This window comes from Rhea pennata, chromosome 18 (genome assembly GCF_028389875.1).
Source record: "Rhea pennata isolate bPtePen1 chromosome 18, bPtePen1.pri, whole genome shotgun sequence".
Classification (NCBI taxonomy): Eukaryota; Metazoa; Chordata; class Aves; order Rheiformes; family Rheidae; genus Rhea; species Rhea pennata.
This window is the reverse complement of record NC_084680.1, coordinates 7,585,699-7,611,095: the sequence shown is the minus strand read 5'-3', so window position 1 is coordinate 7,611,095 and position 25,397 is coordinate 7,585,699. Positions and strand designations below refer to the sequence as shown.

General features: G+C 44.4%; 1 protein-coding gene across 2 annotated transcripts in view; it reads left to right on the top strand.

Annotated features, from left to right (window-relative positions):
• CDK5RAP2 (CDK5 regulatory subunit associated protein 2) overlaps positions 1-9,624 on the top strand; it is an 81,089-nt gene extending 71,465 nt beyond the window's left edge. Inside the window, exons 34-39 of one of the 2 annotated variants that reach the window (XM_062590919.1) lie at positions 714-973; positions 3,335-3,481; positions 5,493-5,631; positions 8,212-8,258; positions 8,349-8,385; positions 9,139-9,624. In XM_062590919.1, coding sequence (XP_062446903.1) covers positions 714-973; positions 3,335-3,481; positions 5,493-5,631; positions 8,212-8,258; positions 8,349-8,381 — 626 coding nt within the window. In that variant the 3' untranslated portion in view covers positions 8,382-8,385; positions 9,139-9,624. The remainder of the gene's footprint in view (positions 1-713; positions 974-3,334; positions 3,482-5,492; positions 5,632-8,211; positions 8,259-8,348; positions 8,386-9,138) is intronic. The other variant, XM_062590918.1, reaches the window with a different exon arrangement.
• Positions 9,625-25,397: the final 15,773 nt, after the last annotated feature.

Genomic DNA, 25,397 nt, shown 5'->3' with positions numbered 1-25,397 from the left:
ATAGCTTGGTTTGATATGGACCAGGAAGATTCCTTGGAACGTCACAGCCAAATTTATTGGCTTTCTAGAGGTACTGTCATACTTTTCCCACAGTGTATTTTTTTTTCTCATAGGTATTTGGGAATTTAGAATGACTGAAGAGGGATGATATAGATACAGTCTTATGGATTATATAGCTGAGGAGAATGTCATACTTTTTGTGGAGAGTAAATAGGAAGCTTATATTTGTTGATTTTATCGTCTTCATTCAGGATGTATTTTAGATTTTCTGAGTACAACTTGATTTTGAGAGATATCTAGGGCTTTGGATAGATGCTTAGATCGTAAATATAAGTAAATGCTGGCAGATACATGCCCTCGCTACTAGAAAACCAGCTGTGTTTCCCTGCTTCCTGACCCCAAGTGTAACATCAGCAAAAAAAAGGAACACAAGCAGGGCTTGGAAGATCTCTTTTTAAAAAAAATTTTAAGTTCACTTCTACTGATAAACTCTTCTCGCTACCATTTTGATATATAGAAAATCTTTGCAGATGCCCTGCTGCTCACAGAAATGTTGGTGGACAGTGCATGTCACTAGCAAAAATAACGCAAAAGCCTCTTAAACATGCATATCACCCTTATCCCAGACTTTCTGATTAATAGAACTCTAGTGTTGATCTGCTTTTCATGTAAGGTTAGAAAAAGTTAAATCTTCCTTTTTTTTTCTATCCTAGGCACACACTTAGCATCTAAAGATGATTTAGACAGTACTTCACATGGCAGTAGCACCTCCTCTTCTAGCACTGCATGTACCCCTCGTCTTGTGCCTGGACATCGTATGTGGGCAGACAAAAATGGACGGCATGTTCTTGGCTTGATTGAGGATTATAATGCTCTGAGGAAACAGATTTCAGAAGGGCAGCAGGTTTTAGCAGAAATGGACGTTTCTTTGAGAGAGGCCACTGGTATGAAACTGCAGGAGCCTGGAATAAAGGTAAGCAGTGAAAGCTGTTAGGGGACGGTGAATTTTGCGTAGAGATGCAAGGTGTATAGATTACACAAACAAAGAACCAGGCAAATGGTGCAGCAGGCTTCTCTGAATAACTGTCGGGGCACCTCAACTTTGACAGTCCAAGACTCATCTAGATGCAGGCACCTATGTGTAATTCTGGGCTAATGAGGCTATGGGTAGATCAGTTCATTCTGGTCTTTTAATAAGCAATCTCACTTTTACTTGCAACTTCAAATAAGGTGGAACTACTTGCTTTTTACTTCAGAAACTAGTAGTTGTTATACTGGAAAATTATATAAAAAACGAAACAAAACAGATAAACCTCTAAAATGCTTAGAAGGGTTTCAACTGAAGGTATGTATCAGTAACCTAAAGATAAAAATAATTTAGGCAGTTTTGTTATAACGAAGGTTTTGGATAAGCCCAGGAAATATGAGACAATTGGAAGAAAGCTAATTTGTGGCTGAAGATACATAGCTGATAAATACCCCACATACCTATGTTTTGCCCTCTAGCAACACCAGGTGATAACTGTATGTTAATGACTGATGCATGTATGTGATGTAATGAGGGTTGCACTGTATTTTTTCCGCTTCCTGGTATTTTTTGAATACATTAGCAGTATCATTAGCTAGTCTAGCAATTTGAATATCTTATTAATGATCAAATCTGGTCTTCAAAGACACAGTGTATGCTCCTTTCTGAATCACATGTGACACCATTATATCAAGTCACTGGTGTGCCTGCTGTAGTCTTAAGCATAATAATTCTTCAAGCAATTAAATGTTTGCCTCGTATTGACTAACGTATGAAAGGAAGTATTTTATATAGCAGATACTTAACTTTTTTTCCTGTAAAATCCAGAGAGAAAAATAACATTTATTTACTTCATTCTGTTATTACTTATTATTGTTAATTCCTGGATACAGTTAGTGGGCTGGTATTGGGTATTTGGGTTGGATGGAATAAGACAAATCTAACTACCAGCTTCAGCAAAAGGAAGGGAATGATTTGTGCATGTTCATGGCAGATAATAATGAACTAAGATACTTAAATTGCAACAGGAAAAGCTGAGATCAGACATTTGAAAAATATGCCAGTGGTAAAAATAGTGAAATGCTGGAATGGAGACTGCTCAGGGACACTGTTGAATCACTGTCACTGGAGACACTTTTTTAAGAACAGGTTACATTAATGTTTTTGAAAAATTGTATATAGAGTTTTCCTGCCTTGGAGAAAGAAGGTAAGCTAGGTGACTAATGAAGGTCCCTTCCACTCTTATGATTTTACAATAATATAAATGTTGTAAAAACCATGCCCGTGGGTTTTTAAAAAACAGAAAGTGGTAACTGCATGGTTGAGTCTGCACTGTTTCTCTTTCATAGTTATAATTAGTAAAGCTAATTGAAGATGCAGCTTACAACAATTCTGAAACCCTTTTTGTGGTGTCACATGTATTCACGTGGTAAAACAATGTCTGGATGGCAATTAAGACTCTCTGAAGTATCATATTCAAATAACCTAATTAAATACTAATAATGCCTGAAAAAGTAACCTCCCTGTAAGATTTTAACATTTTTGGTTTGTGTAAAGATAAAAGCAGTATGTTTCACAATTTGCAGTTTCCTACAGAGCTTTTGCATCACTGAAGTTTTAGACTACTTAGCAAATGGGATGTTTTACGTGACAGGAGGATTCTGGTTAGATAACAATGCAAAATAAGTATTCAGATGATACGTTGGATGGGGGCAGGAAGCATGAATGCTTTTCTTTCACTACCCTCCCCCTTTCTTTATCGCAGTTGCTCTGGTAATTTATTTGCTCCCCTTGCATTCTTTCCCTCCTTTTTCTCCTTTATTTCACATTTATGCAATTTCTTCAATTTGGCTTTCTCATCTATCAGCAGAGGAAAACATTTTATGTGTGTCCTGATAGTTATTTTAGCATTAAATGGAACACTTTAAAGGGTCTGCTAAGGAAGAAACATCTATATTGCTTAAATTGATGTCTGTAGTCATTTGACTTTCAAATACCATGACACAAAATGCAAATAGAGAAAGAAGAGAATTGCCAACTCTTTCCATAGAAAATCTAGTAAATGTAACCTATTATTAATCATGGTTATTGATTAGGATAAATATTCTCCCTCCCTCAATTTTTCACATCATGTATAATTCAAGAGTCTTTTTAAACTAATAAATTATCTTTTTTGTGGCACCCACTAGCTGTGTACGTAACCTTAAAAATGAAATCTTACTAACTGTATTTACACTATTAATTAAGATGACAATTTCATAATATTTTAAAGGTAATATATAACATATCTGTAATCCTACGCTATAGGTTTCAGACCAAGCACCACTGCATAGCTTTTCTGCAAGTATTCACACAGTACAGCAGATTTTAGAAGAGGCTGCGCGTTTATTGAAACTTCTCTGGAGAGTTTCCCTTCCACTGAAAGCTGCACCCAATACTACGCATGGCACTCAGGTACTATTATGTTTTGTTTTGTTTGGGTTTTTTTGAACTGTTGTAACATGTGTTGAGCAGGATGCACAAGTTAGGAACATGTCACTCAGGAAAATCTTTTGAAGATCATGAACCCAGGATACCCAGTCTGCAGTCTCTGGCCACGCAGATTTAGGTAGCTCTAGTCTTTGAAGACTAAGGCTGAACATGTACTGGCTTTCTGTCCTGATCATAGTGTGTGCTGGGGGATATATTCACAAAAGACTTCATAAGTAAAGATGCAGTCTGTTACACCTCTCTTGTAATAGTCAGCAGATGTAGGCAGATGACAACCATTCCATTTTAATGAGAAAAGGATTGGTCTCCCTGTTATAAAAACACAAACTCAATTTGATTATGTATATGCCAATGACAACAAAAATTTCAGCAACTTTGATGTAAACTGAGCTACATTTTACTTTTACGTTTTTGATGCCTAAGCTGTAAAACAAAGATTTTTTTAGTGTGACAAAAACTCAAGACAAGTTTTATAATATTTTAACCAAAAAGGATTGTACTATGCAAATGAATGAAAGTAAACTGAATGAAGAATGACTTATCTATAGTATTATAATATTACCACTCAACAATGAAACTGTTTCAAACTCTGGCTTTAAAATAAATCTGAAATGTTTTCCCTGAGGTTTTTGTGTGCGTTTCTTCAGGGAGGCAGTATATTGCTGAAAAACTAAAGGCTTAGGAAAGCAAATTTTTTATATATGATTTTAGTAACATTTTTTGTTAATATTTTCTATTGGCCTTAAATGTGTAAAATCACAAAAGTAGTAAGAATAAACTGTACTGTCTAATACAGATCACTCATATTACAATTCTGTATTTTGAATGTCTTGAAGTGTGTACACTTTCATTTCTCCCCGTATATATAAAACTTATATAGACAGCTATATGCTGGCCTGGATTGCTGTATCTGAACATAACATACAGATGCACAAATGTTTCAGTATTTCTCTGATGCATCTGTTTCTTACTGATCTAAACCTTCTTGATCTGGATCAGTCCCTGAAAATCTGACCCAGTGTTGGAGATGTCCGTCTCCAAGACTAAACCTAATCAGAATCTTATAGAATCTTTTCTAGAGTTTCTTACCCAATGTGCTGAAATCATAAGGACATCTGATTGCTTCTGATGTCTTAAATGCAGTATATGAAAGAATGTGTCTTGAAGTTTGATTCTAAAAGATACTGAGTATTCACTGCCTTCTGTTCAGCCCCACAGGAGTTGTTAGTAATCACTTCTTCTGAAGAGCTAAATGCTAGGGGAGAATTCCAGAAGACATTATTATTTAACAAGTGGTACAACAGCAAGAAAAATGTTCAAGTTTAAATTTGTATGAGGATCCAGATCAGCAATACTGGCAGACTATGTCAGAGCTACTAGTAGTCCTTCTCTACAAGATACTGCCCATAATTGGATGGAAGTGGTGGTGAAAACTGAACCTTAAATAATGATGCTAGCAAGTAATTTTGCAATAAAACTGTCTCTGTCACTTGTAAGCTGCCTTTCAGGCCTTTGATTAAGTTAGCATCCACTGTTGAAGCTGCCTTAGAGAAGGAAGCTGGAAGTTTTGAACCTGGCATATGGGATATTTGCTGGTCCCATAGCACTGGCCTTTATTATGTTTTCTAGCTCAGAGCAAAAGAAATGAAAGGAATGGAAGATGAAAAGCAAAAAAATAAACAGTGGTGTTAAGTCCTTTCACAGAATATCATAACAATTAATTGTGATAAAAGTCAGCTAAGAATACATGAGTTCATTCCTTATAACGCTTTCCTCTATAAATGTTGGTTGCCTTGTGGCAGATGGCAGGAGTTAAGTGAAGCTGGAGCAACAGGCAGTGAGTGATGTGGCACTCCTTAAAGAACTTGTCTGTATCCTGCAGAAGTTTGAGGGCTCTTGTACAAAACTATATAGCAATTTACCATGTATAATGTAGTTTTTATAATAATTCTGATATAATATTCTTTCAATTTAGGATGAAGGAATGAAAGCAGAAATATTTAGGTTGCGTAAGAAACTGTCTGAGCAAGAAAAGAAGTTACACAGCACAGTGAAACGCTTGCACTCCACAAACCAGCTGAAGGAAAACATGGAGAAAGTCATCATTGATCAGTGTTAGTGATTGCTGCATTCTTGGTTCTTATTTTATTTTTATACTTCATGGCTACCTAGCTATACATTTCCTCTGCCTTCCCAATTGCTCTGGCAATACGTGTACTGCTAGAGGTGGATTTCTTTTCTTAGAAAATCTATCATTAACTTCTCTTAGAGATAGGACTGAATGACTTGCATTCATGTCCTCACAAATAATTAATTTGGAATGTAAGATGTTACACAACATACAAATTAAAGAAAATGGCCATAATACTTAAGTTGCTCAAGTCATTTAAATGCAGCATAGAGCTATTAATGTTATCTTGTTCCACAGCTTATAATTTTTATACCTATGTTACGTATACCTTCTGCCTGAAGATTCTTGATTTAGTATTTGTTGACTGGTTTGGTCACTTCTTTCAAAGGTGCTGTATCAAGTGACATGGAAGTTACTTGTATTAAATACAAAGTAATGTTTTGTTCAGGTTTTAATGTTAAATAGCTCAGTCTGGAGTTGCTATATGAAAATCAAAGTTAACATCTGTCCAAATAAAATCTGTCAGATAGATTTACTGATTTAGTTTGGTTAGTATTCATGTTCCAGTGACATCTCTTGGAGACTTACTGGGTAATTTCAGTAGGGCTGTGCAGAGCATGAATGGTAGAGATTCTGGTGTAATGACCAACACCTTATCCCTACAGCCACTACCGCTGCCCTCTCTACCCCACACTTTCAAAAATAGAACCGAACATCTCCCTCTAACTTTGCTCACTCTTTTCAGCATGTTCAACCTCTTCTTAATTAGGTCTTAATAAAACGAAGCCTGCCTTTTTTGAAATCTTCTTAATGCAAAGTACTACTTGGCTAGTAGCAGCTTCACTATTAGTGTCACAAACTCTGAATTCTCTTCATGTACTGAATTTGATATTTTTGATTTTCAAAGCTCTAGTTTGCCAGGTGAAATGAATTTACTAGCAGAGATCTCTATAAGCAGAGAGCACTCTGCTATCCTGAAAGACCTAGATACAATTTTCTGTAAGTTTCATTGATTATGAGAATTACAGATGTCAAGTTACCTTTGCCTTAAGGAGCAATTTCAGAAATGTTTCTAAATTGCATCCGTACACAAATTCCTGACCAAGCATACAACAAAACTGATGAATCACAGGAAGCTACTGAATTTTATTACGATGTATACGTTTCTTTCTTTTTATTTCTTCCTTTCTCCTTTTGCTAGTAAGAAACCACAGGCTTCCCAGGAGGTGACCTTGCCTGCCTTCATTCCCTGTTAGCTGGTCAGCTCCACGGAGAATATCCGGGCTCCCACTGTTATTTACTTCAGCATTCCTAAAAAAAAGTTTAGAGGCAGGGACTGGAACATTCTTGTGGCTCCGAGTTTTCCGTATACTTTCTTCAGGAGAGAGAACTCATTGCTTATAACCCTCATCTGAACCTCTGAACATGTAACAATGCAATGCCAAATTGCAGTAATCTGCCAAGGGTATAATTATCTCATGACAGCTATACCCTTGGAGTTGTTGGGTTCTTATTATTGTAATGAAAAATCTTTATTATGGCTAAATTGTTTATTTTTGAGACTGGAATATTAAATTGGTACTTGTGAGTGGTATTTTTCAGTGGTTATAGAGTTGACACAGAGTAGAGAATCACATATTTAACCTGACATTTCTAAATATCAGTTTTGTTTGGAAGCATCCCCTCCTCCATTCACAGGTCTTTTTCTCTCCCCACAGAGGCTAACTAGCTGCATGAATAAAGAAAACTTGGAACTCTTCAGAGCAAGCCACCCATGCTTTCCTCTAAGCATATATAGGTTGCTTTGTCCTTGAACTTCTGGAGGAGCTAGCTGACTTGTTTTGCCATCTGTCCTCCTCTTCCCATCTCATCCTTTCCCTAAACCACTCCATCCTACTGTTTCTCTCAGCCTCCCCTGCCCTCAATAATCTACCTAATATGTTAAATTGTAGTTAGATCATTCACCATCTTTCCTTAAAATGGACAGAAGGTGATCCCTTTGATAACCTTGGATCAAAGGATCCAGGTCATCAGTATCACATGGGGCTGTGCACACCTGTGATGTTAAGTGTAGTGGTGAGATGTCCGTTTTCACATATATAGTTCTTGTTACGGGAGAAACACTTTGAAAAGACTTCCCATACAGCGCTTACATCTGAATAGTTGATTAAGTGGTAGTTGGAATATAGGCAAGGGAGTAGGAAATGGCATTCTGGTGCTGGCAGTGCTTCTGGCCTGCCCTGTGGTCCTGAGCAAATTATTCTGCTCCACTATAACTATTTCTGTTTTTATAATATTGCCCCTGTATCTTGGCTTGTTGTAATTGGAGGTTTGTACAGCAGCTTGAGCTTTTAAAACATGTTTAGGAGGGAGTACCAGCTCTGGATTTTGATAAGAAAGTTGAACTGGTGGGGAGGGGGCTGCATGAGAGTGGGGCTTGCCTGGTCACTGGCCATCTTGTAAACGTATGTGCATACGTTAATATTTGGGCATAAGATTCCAGTAAAGAGAAGTTTATAGAAAAACCATGCAGTATTCTGTTTAATATGCTCTTTCTTTCCAGTGGTTTTAACTCATGATGTCTTGAAGAAGGCTAGAGGAAACCTGGAAGTAAGTAAAATTTCTGCTTACATTTAAAGCTGGTGGCATACATTCATTAGCATTAGTCTAATTTGCTTTGGGTTTGCCACTGGGGCACAGTGTTATGATCAAGTCTACGTGACAACAGTTTAGCATGGTAAGTAAGCATTCCGTAATACTTAATGTTTAAATTAGAGTTTTATGACTGAACAAGCAACTAGCTAAGTAACCAAGTAACTTTTCTGATACTTTCTCTAGATTAATATTTGCATGTCTGGCTGCTTCTTCCAGTAGTTTATTTTCAGCAGGTCACAGTCTAATAACCTGTCTACTGGCTAAGCTCGCAAAAAGAATCCTTATTTAAAGCTGCTGTATGTGTTAATAACTGGCGCTGCTTTTTTAAAATATAGACCCAATAGGCAAAGCTTCTGTAAACAGCTATTTGCTAATGCAGTGTATTAAATTAGTTTGAGTGTTTGACTATTCACTCTTCAGATTTGATTTCTCCCAGAAGGTTCAGACTTTACTCCCTGAAGGATATTATATATTTCTTGTCCCGTAAATCCCATACTTCTCCTCACACCATTCCACTCTGAATGATTGTACATTTCCCTGCTCTCCCTTAAATTCTCTATGAATCTTTCCTTCATTATCTTTGTCAGCAGTGCCTTCTCAAAACCCTTGCTTAAGCAGCTGCTATACTGTTGTCTCATCCCTCCCTGAGTTACAAGTTCATGACATAAAGAGGTCTGTATGCTTATAGAAACATTATCACTTTAATTTGAAGATCTGCTGAATATAGGAGTTCATATTTACAGATCCTTTTGCAGGATTATGGCTCAACACCAGGAACAAATGGTGTGCATTTGAGGTACTGCAAAATAGTAATAATTATTGCTTTTCTAATCAGGTTCAACCAGCAGAGAATCAAAAAGCGGCTTCCTACACCAGCAAAAAAAGGATTCTCTGAAGGAGAAAGATCCATTAATAAAGACTATTCCCGTGACTGTTGTATGCTTCTTCGTGCCTTACTATTTATTGATGTAAAAATGTTCATTTAGCTCTTTTATTGGAGTCAGCCTTTGTCAGAAAAAAAAAAAAAAAAAAAAAAAAAGAAGAGGAAAAAAAGAAAAGAAAAGCTTTTGGTAAATAACTTATTTAACATGTTCTGTGATGTAAAGGATGGTTTTTAATATTTATTACAGAAAACAGGTACTGGAAGTATTGAAGAAAAATCCAGATTTTTTTAAAAGCTGGCTCATTTGAAATTTTGTATTTGTACTTGTGTTAGAAAACCACTTGTTGTTATAGTCAAACAGGTTCTGAAAGAATCAAGAGCATGATCCACCTCTCAACTGTTTCTATATTGCTGAAATTAAAGAATGCAGTTAAAGTACTTAATTCTGCCAATTGTCATTGTTTTGTAGTACTGTGAGAAATGTTCAGTATTTTAAAGCATTTGAAACATAACATAAAACATAAACATATCTCTGGAAGATTTTTCTGGAAGCTACCTGATGCTGAGCTTTCTCATTATCCTATTAGAAACCTAGATTTGATGCTAGATCTGAAAATGCTACTTAGAATCAGGCAATTCATTAAAATTGAGAACAACCACAAATCTGTTTGTGTTATTTTGTTTAAAACCTCAGAAATGTGAGCGCTTACTTACTGAACAAGGCAGCCAAGTGATTGCAATGTTCATAACAGCTGCTGTCGATCATTTGTTTCCTGAGAGTGACTGAAATTAGTCCAGCCCGTATCTATCTGCAGCATCTGTAAGGTGTGGTAGAAGTGCCTGTCATGACTCAGCGTGGGTATTGGAAACTTGCTTTCAAGAAGTCACGATCCAAAGAGATTTTGCTTTTGGTAAAACGTTAGACCCTGCTGAGATCTGTACGGATAGGAAGAACATTTTGGGGGACACAGTAAGACAGTTGTGACATCCATTTTTCTGCTAAAAACCCATAAGAATGTTTCTTGAATTTAAAGAAATCTTTTATTATGTGGCTTTTATGTCCCATGCTGATATAAATAATAGGAATATTTTGGCCAAGCCAGAGAACATTATCCTAAAATATACTTAGTTGTGCTCCTTACCTGCTCCATGCATCCCACCTGTGGCCTTTTCAATTTTACCTTCAGTCTTGGCTGCTGGAGCAGCCAGAACCAACTATATGCGATGTGCTGTCAGTGGCACAAAGTGACCCGGGAAGGCAGGCTAATTTAACTCTCTCCGTAACTGAAAGCAATGATTGGGTACAACAGCTCCATTGAAATAAATGAATTTCACACGAAGCATGATTTTGTTTCAAGTTGATGATGTCACTAGTCATCCAAGAAGCTATGCACCAGGTCTGGGAGATCTCGACCCAGGCTTGCAGTTGTACTGGCTTCTTGACTAGCGCTCCCTAGAGAATAACCAACCTGCAGTAGTCCCCCTCGCAGAAGAGCCGTTTATGTTTATTGGGATGTGGTTGTGGAGATAGCTAGTACACCCAAAGAGTTGGCTGAGAGCCATGAGTCAGCCTGACAGTTCTGGTGACGCACACTCAGCTGAATCCGTGCACAACACACGGAGCCTAAGACAAGCCCTAGGAGCTCCCCCAGTCCCCTCCCCGAAGCTTTGATTGATTAGTTCAAATGAGTTTCTGGGTTTCAATGTATAGTAAGAGCCACTATCTCCGCCACGCACTTTTCCCAACTAGGTGTTGATATTCAAATATAGTATTCTCTGGCCACTGCAAAGACACTCTTAATCCCTTTGCTTCTCTATTTGAACGTGGTACTGAACGGTTGGGGCTGTTCCCTTCTCCCTGTGGGCACATCCGCGCTCCCGACCTCCGGGTGACTGCCCGCACAAGCCCTAGATACAGCACAAGTCTCGGATAATCTGGTCCATAGTGGTTAGCAGGGTCGTCTGGCAGATTCCATACGCCTAGCACTTGTCCTTGCATCTGTTGTGTACGTAAATGTATTTTTATTAAAGAAAAACAACATGAAGGCTGTACTTTCAGGGTGCCTGTTTCCATGCTCCCTTGTACGGCTGACTTTTCAGCAGTTCTCAGAAACAGGCCTTCTTTAACTATGCAACTGGATTTAGTCTGAGGGCCCATGGCCTTCCTGTGGGTTTCATGCTCTGATAAACGTTACCTGACTTGGAAATCCCAATCTACGGTCCCCACCTGAGCGGTCCTGAGCCTCTGTCTCGGATTATGGTTGCTGAGTACATGCAACTCCTGTCCATCAAGGGAAATGAAAGCTCAAAAATGAAACGTTGTCGTCTTTGCTGACAGCAGGGGGAAGCAAATTCATCTGTCTGGATTAGAGGAAAGATACTGGGGAAAAAAAGGAAAAAGTTAAACTTTGCAAATTGAAAAGGGGGGGGGGAGGTAAGGAAAGAGCACACAGTCAAACTTGCGCTTCAGTCTCTTCACACGTTATTGTCCTCACAGCTCACTAAAAACGTCAAGTTAATTTTACTAAGTAGCTAAATTATAGACACTCAGATGTAATCAGGGTCTGCTATACATTTCAACTTTCAAAATTAATCATCCTACGTTTTTGAGTTACAACACCTGAAGGAAACAGCTGTATGTCTATATATAGGCACCCAAGTCTCTTGGTCTTGCAGCCTTTTTCATTTCCACACCATCTGTACTTAAATAAATAAATAAATAATCTCCCTTTCCTGAGATGATTTGCCACTTATTGCTTCATGTCCCCTGCCGTGCCCTCGCAGAGCTCGTCTCCTGACCCCTTTTTCTTTCTGATCAGCTGCGAGAGCTGCATCCGCTTTACAGCACCGCGTGCATCTTCTCCAGGGCGGGAGCGTGCACAGGCGCCGGGAGGGAGACAGATACTGAAACTGGGTTAGCTGGCGAAAAAAATTGTAATACATCATTACCTCTTTAAAAAGAGATGATCCTGCGAGATCAAAGTATTTCATCTTAATGAGAAGTGCCTTTTAAACACACACACAATTTACTGGGCTGGTTTAAAAATAATTAACGGAAGAAAAAGCCGCTTACCAGATGGAGGGCTGCAAAAGACAAAGCTTATGGAGTGTTAAACTTTGTTGCCATTGAGCAAAATTAAATTTTCCTTTAGAAATAATTATGCAAGGGGAAAAGAAGCTGCATAAGCAAATGGCATTAAAGGAGGGGGCTCATTTGCTTAGCGAGTTCCTGACTCTGCTTTGATTTTATGTGCAAGGTCACTCGAACCACGGGGAGGGGAGCGAGCAGGTATCGGGAGCCCTGCGGTCTGTCCTCTCTCCTTGCGTGACCTTGGGCTCCTCCAAGCCTTTTCCCAGGCTGAGAGACGCTGGCGAGCGGGCGGCTCTCGCGCAGGACGGCGAAGCCTCGGCTGCGGGCAGGGGCAGCTCTGCGCTCACGCAATAGCCCAGGCACCGTGCCCGGGAGGCGGCAGCCGCAGCCCGAGCGGAGCGGCACAACCGCAGCTGCCGACGGCAGCAAACAAAAGTAATATTCAAAACCACAGGTGGTTGCTTGTATTAAAAATAAATCAATGCTAATGCATTTGAGTGTCGAGAAACAGAAGCGCAGGAGATTGGGCTGGTATTTGAGTCGAGGCGAAAGGCTGAGCCGACGTGAACGAGCCTTGCTGACATTTTTTTCGGGGGGAGGAGGAGGAGGTATTTTTATACTCCTGACCTCGAAGGAAAGAAAATCCTGCCCTCACTCGCAAAGCCAACGGAAATGGCACGATGGAAAGAAAGCTTGAAAAAAGCTGCAACGCCTTCTGGAACTCTCTGGATAAAAAAGGCAAAAAAAAAAAAAAAAAGGCATTGCACCGCAGCAGCATGGATGCAGCGAGACGGCGCGAGGCGCTCCCAAGGATGGTGCTTCCACAGCACAGACCCTCTCCCCCCAGCCCGCCCCCTTACCGACCTCTTGCCTGCTCCGCTTTGGCTTCCCACGTCTATTTTTGAGCCTTTTTTTTTTTTTTTTTTTTGGACAGCCACTAGATGGCAAAAGCAAGTTGCACTTGCCGGAGAGAAAAAAAAATAATAAAATAAATAAAAAAGCGCTGCAGCTTCCCGAGCTCAGCGAAGCCGCGCGCTGCTGGCCCGAAAATCCCGGAGCGTGAAGCCGCCGCCGCGCCGCGCGCCCCCGAACTGAGCTAAGGGCTCACGGGCCCCGCTGCGGAGGGCCGGGGCCCGTTGGCATCAGTAACGCTGAAAAGCTGAGGTTTGGAGCTGTAGCTTTGAACGTTTTTGCACAGCTCGCTGCTGTCGCCAGAGGAGCCCCAAACCCAGCCCGAAGCACCGGCGCCGCCTTGCAACGACCGGGTCTTTCCAACCTAGCAAATAAAAAGCAGCAAATGCACAAATACCACCTTCCCCTGCCTGCTTAGACACAAAGTCGTCCCAGTAATAAACTCCCAGCAGTGTAAAACGAGGTGCGCGGACGGCTGGGCAGGCGGCGCTGGGCGCCCGGGGAGGGGCGGGCTGCAGCACCGCGAGGCGGCCACCGCCCGTCCCACGCTCACGCTTGGCCCTTCGCTTTCACTCGGCTCTGCCGGCCTGGTTTTCACCTGTTTATCCCGTCATTTCTTTGGAAAGATGCTCGTTCCAATATATCCCCCCCCATCTGAGGAAGCTGCTTGGGTAATCCGTCAAAGCGGGCTGCTGGGGCATGCATAATGCATGAGATGCAATCTTTTATTTTTGCACGCCGCCGTGTGCATTCTCAAAGAGGACCGGAACCGCGCGCCTGCACGCGAAACGCGCATTAGCAACTCAGGGGAAAAAAGAAAAACAAGCCGAAAACCCAATCCCTTCCAGTCTTTCAAGCTGTTCTGTTTGGGATTACTCGGAGCAGCTGAACAGCAAGAGCAGTCGAGTCGCTCCCATTTATACCGCACTGCCGAATAAGCCAGCTCAGAGCTGTGCGTTTGGGGCGACGCACATGCAGCGTTGATGGCAAAAGAGACCTCACGGGGCAGTCGGAGACACCCGCAGAAACGGAGCTCGTCGACGGCACGTGCCGGCGCTCAGGAGGATGCTCTCCATCTCCCTCCCTCCCTCTCTGTATATAGTCATGCACATATATATGCGCACATGAATATATATGATGTGTTCATGTGTGTGTGTACATGCACACACTAACACACACACACAATTTTGAGCCCATCCTGCAGGAAGATGCATAAAGCTGCCCCCCTTCACATGTGTGGGGCTGCAATAGCTTTCGCAGCACCTCCTGGCCAGAGGCATCCCAAAAAGCCACGTAAGGAGGAAAATAAGAGGAACACAAAGGAGGAAGAAAAATTACAGTGAATGAATAAGGAGAGAAAGAAAGGGAAGGACACATGGAAAGTGAAAAAGAGCAGAGGATAAAACAGAGACCAGGATATGAGGCCAATTATTTTTGATTCTTTGCTTTAAGGGCTAATTTATTCCGACAGTAAATCATGCTTAAGGTAGGTAATACGGAGGCCAGAGCCTGGTCATTATTTAGACAGTGCAATCATGATGTTAATGCTCAGAAAAGCAGAAAACGGTAACTGCCAGCCGGCCGCGTCTCGCTGCTCGCCGCCCTCCGCCCCGCACGGAGGAATATCGGGTTTCCCGGGGGACGGGGGCGGCTTTCAGGCGAGGGCGGAAAGGCGTCTTGGAAAGGGCCCGGGATTTCTAAAACGTAGAAATAAAACGCTGCGAAAGCCTCAGCTCTGCCCACGAGCCCCAAGCGCGGGAGGGCGGCGGGAGAAGAGCCACCTCCTCCCTCCGCGGCTGCAAGCCCGAAATCACCGACAGTAAAACCCATTTCCCTCCGTGCTTAAACCCCAGTGCCTCCCCCCGAGCAGCATTGGAGCCTGTTTGCTCCCGATTTTGCTCGTGGCCCTTGCTGTGAAATCCAGCTGCGATCCCAAGGTCCAGGATCCTCCTACGGCTCAATACTCAGTGCCGCAGCCCTTTGGTAGCCTCCTGCCCTGGAGGCGTGGAAAGGGCCGCGGGAGAGGCTCTACCATCCCACCAGCCCACGCGGGGGCACGAGCCCTCTCGGAGGCGCTGACCATCCCCATCATTCCTCCGCCTGCCTAACGCCCCTGCTGGGACGTCTTCTGCGGGCAGCGAGATCTTTAAGAAACGTGTTTCTTACATCCAGCAAAAGCAGAATAAACTTATAATCGTACAAACTTATCACCAGGTGTTGCATTAAAGAACCGCTGCCATTTCAGAAGTTTTTGTTCTAAAACTCCTCCAGGCAGAGAGCCGATTTTGACTATTGTAAAAAATAATCAAAAATAGCAAGCCACTGGTGGTTCGGGGGGAAAAGAAAGAATCACGCGGTTATAATTTCACTCAGTGGCCTATCCCTAACAGAGAAACACACAAAATGAGCATGTGGGAGAACAGGGTAAAATATCTTGGAGAAATCATTAACTCAGAACAACAGTAAATGCGGGGGGGGGGGGGGGGGGCTGGGGCCAGCAGAGGTGGTGACACATGGGCCTCACGTTGTCCGGTCCACCAGGTGCCACATTGGCACTTAAAAGCATTTGATCTCCTAAACCTGTCTCCATCCATCATCGTCAGCAACCGTCAAGATAACAGGGGACAGGGTTTGATTGGAGCCTGATTAGTTTTTGCTGGTGCAAACCTGAAACTTGGCATTTCTACCTCATCTGCTGGAAAAACGTGAGCTAATTCCCACCCCTAAAACGTTACATTTGCTGGAATTCGCCCTGCAGAACCGGAAGGGTATTTGCAGCGGGGTCCACCCGAGCGCTGGCGCGCACGCCCCGTGGTCGCTTCTGCTTACGCCTGACGCCCACGCAGCTAGAAAGATCGATACGACCCCAGCTGACCTCCCCGAGCAGCGCAGGAGGCGCCCCGAGACTCGCCGCGAGGAACCGAGGGAACGTCACGAAAGTTTTATACACCCGGGGCAGCTTTGTGACGATCCGCTCCTCGCCAACCCCGAACTCCTTGCGGCTCCGGCTCGGTGCCGACTCTCCCGGCGGGCGTCGCTTTTCCGGAGCGATCGGGCAGCTGCTGCCCGGCTCTTATCGGCGATGCTCTGCCTGCTGCCCACGCACGGGAGCCCCCCGGCAGCAGCGGGGGCTTCGGCTCGTCCTCGTCCCCACCGCGTTCGCTCCTGCACCAGCTTCCACAGCAGCTGTGACATTGCCCCACCGATTCACCTCCCGCGTTATAGGTCCCCGAGGGTCCGGGCAAGACGGCCTCCCACTCCAGGAGGCTTTTACGCAAGTCAGGGGACCGAGCGAGATGGAGTCAGCCTCAGGACAGACACACAGACACGTAGCGCTTGTACAACACACTCACGCAGAGCATCATCTGCCGGCAGGAGTGATCCTGGTGTCCTGCACCCAGCTTCAGCCCTCCACGCCGTCGCTCCCCGGATCAGCTAGTCCTTCTTGCCTGAAGGTGAGACCTATCTTCTCCAAATAGCCGCTTTTACAGCTCTTCCTTTTTCCAACCTAGACTGCTGCTCCTAGCATGTTGCCTTAACCATCTTTTTATTTCTTTTTTCTTTTTCCTTCAGGAACAGACACAGTTGAGAGCAAAGAAATTAAGCCACGGAGGATTCTCTCCCACATCGATGGACTCAGATTCTTATTCACACAGAGATGTAAAAAAAAGAATCAAAAAAAAAAAATCATTGAGATCTCTCTTTGCTGAGAAACCTGTATGTCATTAACTCGGCATAAGGCACGCACACACACACAAAAAAACAAGCTAAAGAGAAATGCACAGCAGCGGGCAGCTAGAAAACGGAGGCAGAGTAAATTAGCACAAGTGGTGCCCAAGGCACCTGGAGGACTTTGACTCGCACAAAATGATCCTGATGGGAGGAAGACCTCCTCAGAGCCGGAAGAAAAGCAGGTGCCTGGGAAGGTCCGTGCAAACTCAGTCATGGAGGTGCAGTGATACACGATGGGGTGCAGCGGTGCATGAGGTTTGCAGCTGCGCAGAGCGAAGGAAGGAGGACGCAGCGCTTGGGAGATGAAGGTGGTGTAAGAGGACAGGAGAGCAGGACAGGGTACTCGTGGCCTCGTTGTAAGTCATGTCAAAACTTAGGCAAGGTGCCAGTTTGCAGAAGGGCACCATAACGTACTGATGTGCGTTAACGAAAATGTCGTATTTGGGACATCTTCTCTGTCAAATTGGGCTCAAGCCCCCAAAAGCAATTGAGAGGATATACACGCACATGCATGCAGAGAATGATCACATCAGCCTGTTTCCTAAAGGTGTCAGGCTATGAGAGATGTTTAAAACACATTACCCCATGAAGCCTCACATTCAGCACTTAACAGCTTCAGTGGACCTTGCCCATGCATAGGTGTTTTGAAAGCATTTTGCACAGGGGTGAATTTCACCAGAACGGAAAGGAGGTAAAGAAATGCTGCAAATCCCAGGAAGACTTTTGCAGCCACAGCCCTAGTCCTAGTGGGAATCTTGTCAGAGACTAGCCAGAAAATAAGACTGGCACATGAGCCAAATGGCACAGTCTCCAGTAGTCCACATAGGCAAAGGTGATTATGTGATGCAAAGCAGGGATCTTTCCAGCTGGAGGTATTTTAAACACATAAAAAATAATGTCAGAATCATAGGCCTGCAATCTTTAAATTATATTCAAAAAAGATTCTCAAAGCATATATCATTGAATTATGAACAGCTTTGGCAGCTTTATTGATGATGTTGAATCTGGTTGACAGATGCATTTACACTGCATAAGCATTTGAGATGCTAGAGTAATTGCTTATTAGTCTTGTTGTGAGGCAAAACACCAGATTGAAATAAATAGGAGCTCATGAACACAGAATTTTGCTGCCTCTTTGATTATTTTTTCAAGCTAACCATCTGCTAAGCATCTGGGATTCTTAGAATCCAAGATCCATACCATACACAGGTGGGAATTAAAAAATACAAATAGAAGGAGCTTAAGAACCCAAACAAACTATAATATAAAATCATCCAAAATAACTAAGGAGTTTCATATGTAGCTTGCATGCAAATGCGGCTCAGGGAAGCGCAGTCCTGGCGGAGGAGGGCTGCCTCGCATGGTGGGCTGATGCACAGCTGAGCGATGGCTTCAGCTTGGTCACACTGGAGCTCTTCAGCTCATGCCAGGACCAGCAGTGGCCTGCAAACATACCTGAAAGGGGCGCGGGGAAGCGAGGCAGAGAAGCGGCGGAGCAGGGTGCTTTTCCCTTTGCACGAATAGGGCCTAATGGGACAATCCAAGCTGTGCTGAAGTCACCAGTAAGACTTCCATGACTCTAGGGCTTCATTTGCAAACATTTTTGCAGATACTGGAAGATTTTTAAGTCTTTGTTCCTCACTAACATTTTTTTTTTTTAAAAAAACCTTTCACCAAATCACAATTACATTTGAGAGAAAGAGGTAGAAACACCTACAGGGGGGCCAAGGCTGCATGTCTGCTCCCTCCTCTACGCTACTCAACCCTTTCCTCAGGCTGGTGCAACAGACACCCACCCTTAGATATCAACATCTCTCCCACTGCATCCAAGCATCAAGTGCTCCTGTCCATGTCCTCATCGTGGGCCAGGTTGGCACTGCTGCCCAGATGTGGAGGATGAGCCCCAGCGCTGGCCCTTGGTGGCCTTTTCCCCTTGGCCTGAAGGTGTTGTGGAGGAAGCAGTTGGCAAAATGGGGGCAAGGATCTTAGCTGGGGCACGGTAATCACCAAAATAAAATAAAAATAATGCTCTGAAGTCTAAAACAGGACAGACGGATAAGGAGTCGGAGGAAGTTTGCTATGCAGTTTATTAAAGCCTGGGAGATGGCAGCTTTGATAAGAACATAAAACTGATATTTGAATTTTCCCCAGCTGCCAGTGCACTTGATGCAGGGAACACGAGTTAATAAAAAACAGCCAGTTAAATAAGTGTCAAACACCAGCAAATACCCATAAAGCAAATGTTCTTTCAAAAAAGAAAATTAGACAGGCATTTTTCTCCATAAAAAAGTGCAATTAGAGAAGCTTTATAACTAATATTTGGTTTGGGTTCTAAAATATCAAGGATTTTTTCTAAAGATAGCACAGTAGAGGGTTTCAATTAATCTCCTTTGAGCACACACATTCAGGTATTTAAAAAGGAAAAAGAAGAAAGAATGATTTCTGCATCATGATCTGTCATCTCCAAAAAGCAGTAAACAGTATCTTAGAGAGTAGAGTTTGTGTGACAAATTTGAGATTAGGTGGATTCCGATCTAAAAATTAAATTGCTTATCAGAGAAATAATATTAAAGTAAAATAAATTAGAATCTCTACTGAAGACTCTACAAGTAATTTTTAAAATTAATTAGAATCAAAAAGATGGATCTCAAAGGATAGGACAACTCTAATTTAGACAGACTGTAATTAATTCCTTATTTCAGAAATTCATTAACAGGCTGTAAGAGCAAATCATTCCTTTGCTGGAGTTAAACTCCAGAGAGAAAGATTTCAGCTGGCGGCGGGATGCTGAACTCCCTCGCCGCCCGCCGGCGCAAGGGCAGGGAAAGCCGCCTCCAGCCGGCGGGGCTCCCCCGTTTCCCTGCCCTGCCCAGGCCTTGCTGGATGCATTCGATAGCGTGTGCTGGGGAGGGAAACGTTGCCCTTATTTCTTGAAAAATAATAAAAAAAAAAGCCGTATAAATTGCTTTCCCTTCTCCTGCTGTCTTGGCTGGGGCAGCAGGTTTCCCCATGCTGTTTCAGCACAGATCCCACTCCGATGCTTCAGGCCCTGATGTGGAAATCAAGGACCTAAAGATTCGGGGCGTTTTACAGTTGCTGGTGTGCAGCAACAGCGAGCAGGCTCAGAGGGGACAGCTTATTCCTCCCCGGCTTCCTAAAACCAACGGATGGGTGTTTTCTGCCTCTAAAAACGGTAAGCACCTCTACCCAATCCACCCAGCAACAGCCACGGAGAAAAGACCTTGTGCTCTGCAACAGGCTCAGCGCAGAGGTTTCCACCACCGCCGGCCCCCCCGCCCCGGCAGCCTGGTCCCCCGCCAGCCCCAGGAGCATCTCACGAGGGCCCCTCCGAAACGCTTCGGCGAGGCCAAGCGGCCGCGCCAGCCCTCGGCAGAGGATGCGCTCCGCTAGCTGGCATCTGGATGCCTGTGATAACTAGTCTGGTTTCGTGCTTATCCGCCGAGCTGGAGGGGTCGTTAAGGGGAGGATAAGCGAGGCACGAATCCGCTCCTCGAACAGGCTGGAGAGGAGCCCAAACCTAAATCCTTATCCGCAAAGACCCGGGCGCTGGCTCCGGCTCCCGGCAGCGTCCTGCCCGTCTGCAGCGGAGGCAGCCCCAGCGCCGCGTCCGCAGCGCCCGCGAACGCGGGTTTAACTCTCCGGTCCAAACTCCTGGGGCCGAGTGCGGCCACTCGCCGCCTGGCAGCGGCGGGCGTGCGTGGTGGGTGCCGGGCGTGCGCGGTGGGTGCCGGGCTGTGCTGGCTGCTCGGCCCCACTGCAACGGGAAGGATTAAGCAGCTGTTTCTGCAGGGAAGAAACCCGGTGGCCCGGGTAGTGCACAGACAGACGGCTCCTAAGCTCCCCATGCAGAGGCAGGAGAAAGACACGGCGATCCCTACAAGGAGATAAAAACGTGGCAGGAACAGCTTGTGCCTGCAGCAGAAGAGCCTGCTCTTTACCGCCGGTGGTGCCCAGGTCCTGATGGAGAAGCAGCCTGGAGAGAGGACAGCTCTCCTGACCACTGCCTTCTTCCCCCGGGACCAGAAAGGAGCTACGCGAGCAGGCACATTACGCTAAATGCTGACTGCGAGACCCCACTTTTGCTCATTCTTATCTCTGCCACACAACTCAGAGTGATTTTTCCCCCCCCTTCCTCTGTGACTGATTTAAGCCCGGTTTGTTCTGCAGGGAGGAATTGAAGCTGTGACTATCCGCACGCTGAACCAGCTCCCACGTGGCCCTTGCGCCTGGAGGTTTTTTGTTTGCTTCCCCCCCCAAGTCACAAGACAGCCTAAGCCTATTCTTCTGGGAAATGCAAGTTGCTTTCAGCTGCAAAGCACTCAGCTCTGCTGAGCCCCAGACCCCAGGGCCTCCCGAAAATAGAGGCACAATTAGTGGCTACCTGTGAAAGTTTAATATAAGTGACAGACTGTAAAGCTGCCAAACTAACAAGTATGTGAAAACCGACTTTATGAAAAAAATAGCCAGACCACCACTGCTTTTAAAAGTCAAGACAGCCATTGCTACCTTGAAAGTCCTTGCTCAAAAGAGAGCTATTAGAATCACTTGGTTGAGCTGCTGATTAAAAAATAAAGGAGCAGCTTCCTTCCTGCACTGGTTTTCCCTGAAGTGTCCTGGAATATTTTAGCTGGAGGCAGACACTGCCCACACTGGCACAGCATGGTAGGGGTATAAGTAAATGAACAAAAAGCCCTAAAATAGGGAGTCTCCGGTAGCTTGGGGAGAAGTGGCAGTCTGCCTCGCACCATACATGTGTGCAGTGGATAGCTTGTTTTCCTTCCCCTCCACAGCATGAGTGGATTAAAAGAAAAAATATTAACTGCCTCACAAGCCTCGTCTCATCTCTGTCTTTAAACCACCACTGCTGCAGTAATCGCATTGCTCTTGATGCACACGTTCATGGGTAAGCTTGCTTTGAAAGGAGAAGCTGACCCGACTCTGCTCGGGTCCCTCCTGTCCCGGCACGAGCCAAAGCCTGCATTGCCACTGCGACCTGGGGCCTTTCGTTGCTCCAGGGGTGGAAGAGATGGACTGAGGATGCTCAGGCTGTCGGAAACAGATGCAATGGAGACTGACTCCTGGACGGAGATTTACAAAAGCACCAAAAGAGAGACTAGACATCAACTCCCATTAAATGCCAATAGGGTTCTTTTCTTTGAAAATCCAAACTCATTCTTCCAGACAGTTCCCGTTTCAGTGCAGGGTGGGCAGGAGCACTTTGCTGCTGGATGTCCACAAAGCCAGGAGCACAGTCCCAGCCACACCAAAGGAGGTCGATGGTGTTTTGCACCAGCTGTGCCCAGATGCAGAAGGAGGTGCAGCCAAGCCAGAGACCACCCTGCTGACTGCACGTCTGGTTCAACCTGGGATTGATGCCTGCATCTGCATTCATAAGAAAAAAATCCGTGCTGGACCCGAGTGGGGCAGGCAGACTTGCTCATAGGCCCCGTGCCATTTCACAGCTCCCTGCGCTTCAGACTTAACATTTTGATGCACTTGCTTTTAACCTTCCTCAGACATCCAGCACCCCGGCAAACATGCCAACACCTGATGCACCGAGCCCTGTCAGAGGCCCATAATCACACTCCTCCTCCTGCCAGATGCTTCACTCAATTTTCTTCCAGACAAGTGCTCGAACAGGGTGTTGCAGGCACCTTTCTTTACAGCTCAGTGAATCAAGTGTTCTGCACTTGGCGGCATTGTCTCTTACGTTTACTGTGTGACAAATGCTAGGAAATTGTTTGGCTCTCTGTTGTTATAACTCATGGATATTAAATTTGCATCAAACCAACAATGACAGCACAGCAAAGGGTGTGCTCCGGTGTGAGGAAGGGACCAGCTTCCCTCTGCATGCCTGGCATCGCACTGGGATTGCCACCTTCTCTCCCTCCTGCCTCGTTTCCCATGCTGAGCACCAACATCCTGATTTCACCTCTGGGAAGAGATCTTGTGGGTCTGGGCAGAGCAGGAGGTGGCAGTGGGGTGGATACCAGAGGTATCTTCATATCTGTGGATGTTTGCCACCCACTGCCCCAAGGCCACCCTTGTGTCCACATGGGATCTTGAGAGCCACGTTTCATCACCCAAGCAATTGCAAGGGGAATTAGTGGTGCCTGGGAAACGTGGGTGGAGGTTTAAAGCAGTGTCTTAGCCCCAGGAAGGCTCAGGTCCGCTGAAGGACCCCAAGAAGGATGGCGAATCCTCCGTCTCCTGCATTGCTGAGACACTGGTGAGCACCAGGTCCGTGCTGCTGGAGACCGTGGCTGGTATGTGCCCTCTCCTTTGTTTTCCCACAGCCGCAGCTCCTTGGCTCAGGGTTCCCAGGTGCTCCCTTCCCCCATCCCCCGAGGAGAGATGAGTCTCTTGAGGCATGGAGACACAGGCAGGCAGTCACCCCTACCGAAGCCCTGTGGGCTCAGGGCTGTTGCCAAGCCTCAAGAACCCCGTCGTTCCCATTGCAAATCATCCCCAGGTAGCTGCTTAACTGCTTCCTAATTATCGGGTGGCCTCTGAATCTCTATGTTGATACCAAGAAGCATTTTCTCTTCACTGTAAGCTTCTTATCTTACCAGAGAGCATGCTCAGTGTCTCTTATCCTGTTACCAAATACGAAGAACTCTCGTTCTTTCACCTACCAGAAAGATATTTTTAGTGTTTATGGCTTTGTCACCCAAATATCTCCCTCCTACCCAACCTTTCCCTGATTATTGATAAACATGGAAATCCATCCTCCTTCTAGCAGGAAGAACAGAGAATCTTTTATCCTCTCCCTGATAAACAGCAATAAGCTTCTTATCCTCTTACCAATAACTGAGAGCATCGCAAATCCTGTATCAGACACACTAGGGTTAGGGTTGTTTGCATTACGCGAAGAGATTTTATAAAGTGGCAAATAAAAAGCGTATCATTTTGTTCTTTTATCTGAAACTTCCTTCTAGAAGGGAAGGCAGAGCTGTTTAGAAGTAGATTTAATTGGGCATTATTCTGTATCAGGTTGAGGCAAGTTCACCAGTCTCCCACAAAGAACTTCTGCACTAATTTGTTCATACTCATGGATGAAAGGTCATTGTGCTGACTAGGAAGTTAAGTAAACAAAATTAGCATCTGATTTAAGAGACTTCTTATTCCCTCTGGTGTAAATTAGTGTAAAATTTAGCAAGACTCTCGGTTGTTTCTGTTTTCTGCATTTGAAATGCATCACTTCCCTGAATTTAATGGTGTAGAGGCTTATTATTTCTTTATTTATGCAATTGCATACATATGGGTGTCGAGACGGAAGGGACTGCGCACATTGGCTTCTGAAGTGAAAGTCATTCAAGGTTAATAAAAGCAGGACAGAAAAGCTCACAGCAGTGCTGACACCAGGAGACTGGGTTATAACTTCATGCTCATAGATGGGAAAATATTTTAAAAATGCAACATGGACTATAGCTACGGAACGCAGTGCTGCGTGACAGCCCGGGGCAAAACAAATTCACCTTTATCACAAAACCTAACAGGATGCTTTGCTCAAAGGCTAGGTCATTTTTTATTTCAACAAAAAGCTCTATGCTTGGGTATTCGTATCACACTTAGATCACCTATACCAGCATGCTTTCCAGAGATTAAGAAACAGCTAGCAGTACTTGGGATTAGGGTAGAAAATCCAAGCAAATACATTCCAGAAGCAGATTCTGATAGATTCCTCATTAAAAGGCTTCTAACTCATCCATGATTGCTTGTGTCATGCTTCTAATAAATAACCTGTCAATATTTAAGCATGATGTCTCCACAGCTTTCCAGAGCTTAACTGTATACTGCATTCATGAAAAGATTACTCCATACAGGGATAGAGGATTAGGAAACGTGTAACTGCATTAGCATGTGCAAATAACTTTAGAAGAGGAACGTGTTAGGGGTATTTTCTTACATGGTGCTGGGCAGTGCATCCTTCCAAGGAGGTGACCACCTCTGGGGAGGGAGGAGTTGAGCTGGCAGGGACAGGATCACCCAAATGGAGGTCTCTCCCAGCACAGGTGTGGGACTCACTCTCTAATCACTGCTTTCAGTTTAAAGGCTATTCCCAGCACGTCACGCAGTGCATTTCTAGCAGCAGACAGGAGGCACCGAGTGACTTACTGGGCTGGAAGGCCGTTTCAGGAGTGGTTTCTCACAAACGCCTCTGGCAAGAGCCCTCAGTCACAGCAAATTGAGCAGCCGTATCTTTGGCCTCACCAGAACTATGAGACTGTCACCACACCTGCAGGACCTCTCTCCCAAAACATTCTTGCTCACTGGGAGGGAAAACAAAAAACCAACGCACAAACCACACAGAATGTGCTGCTGATAAGGGCAAGAGATGCCAGAGGGCTGCTATTTCTGTTCACACGTTCAGCTTGCTCTGATCAGTGATGTTTATCTTTCCCCTAGACCTGAACCTGTGTGGTGGTTCCAGGCTGACCTGTGAACCCACTAT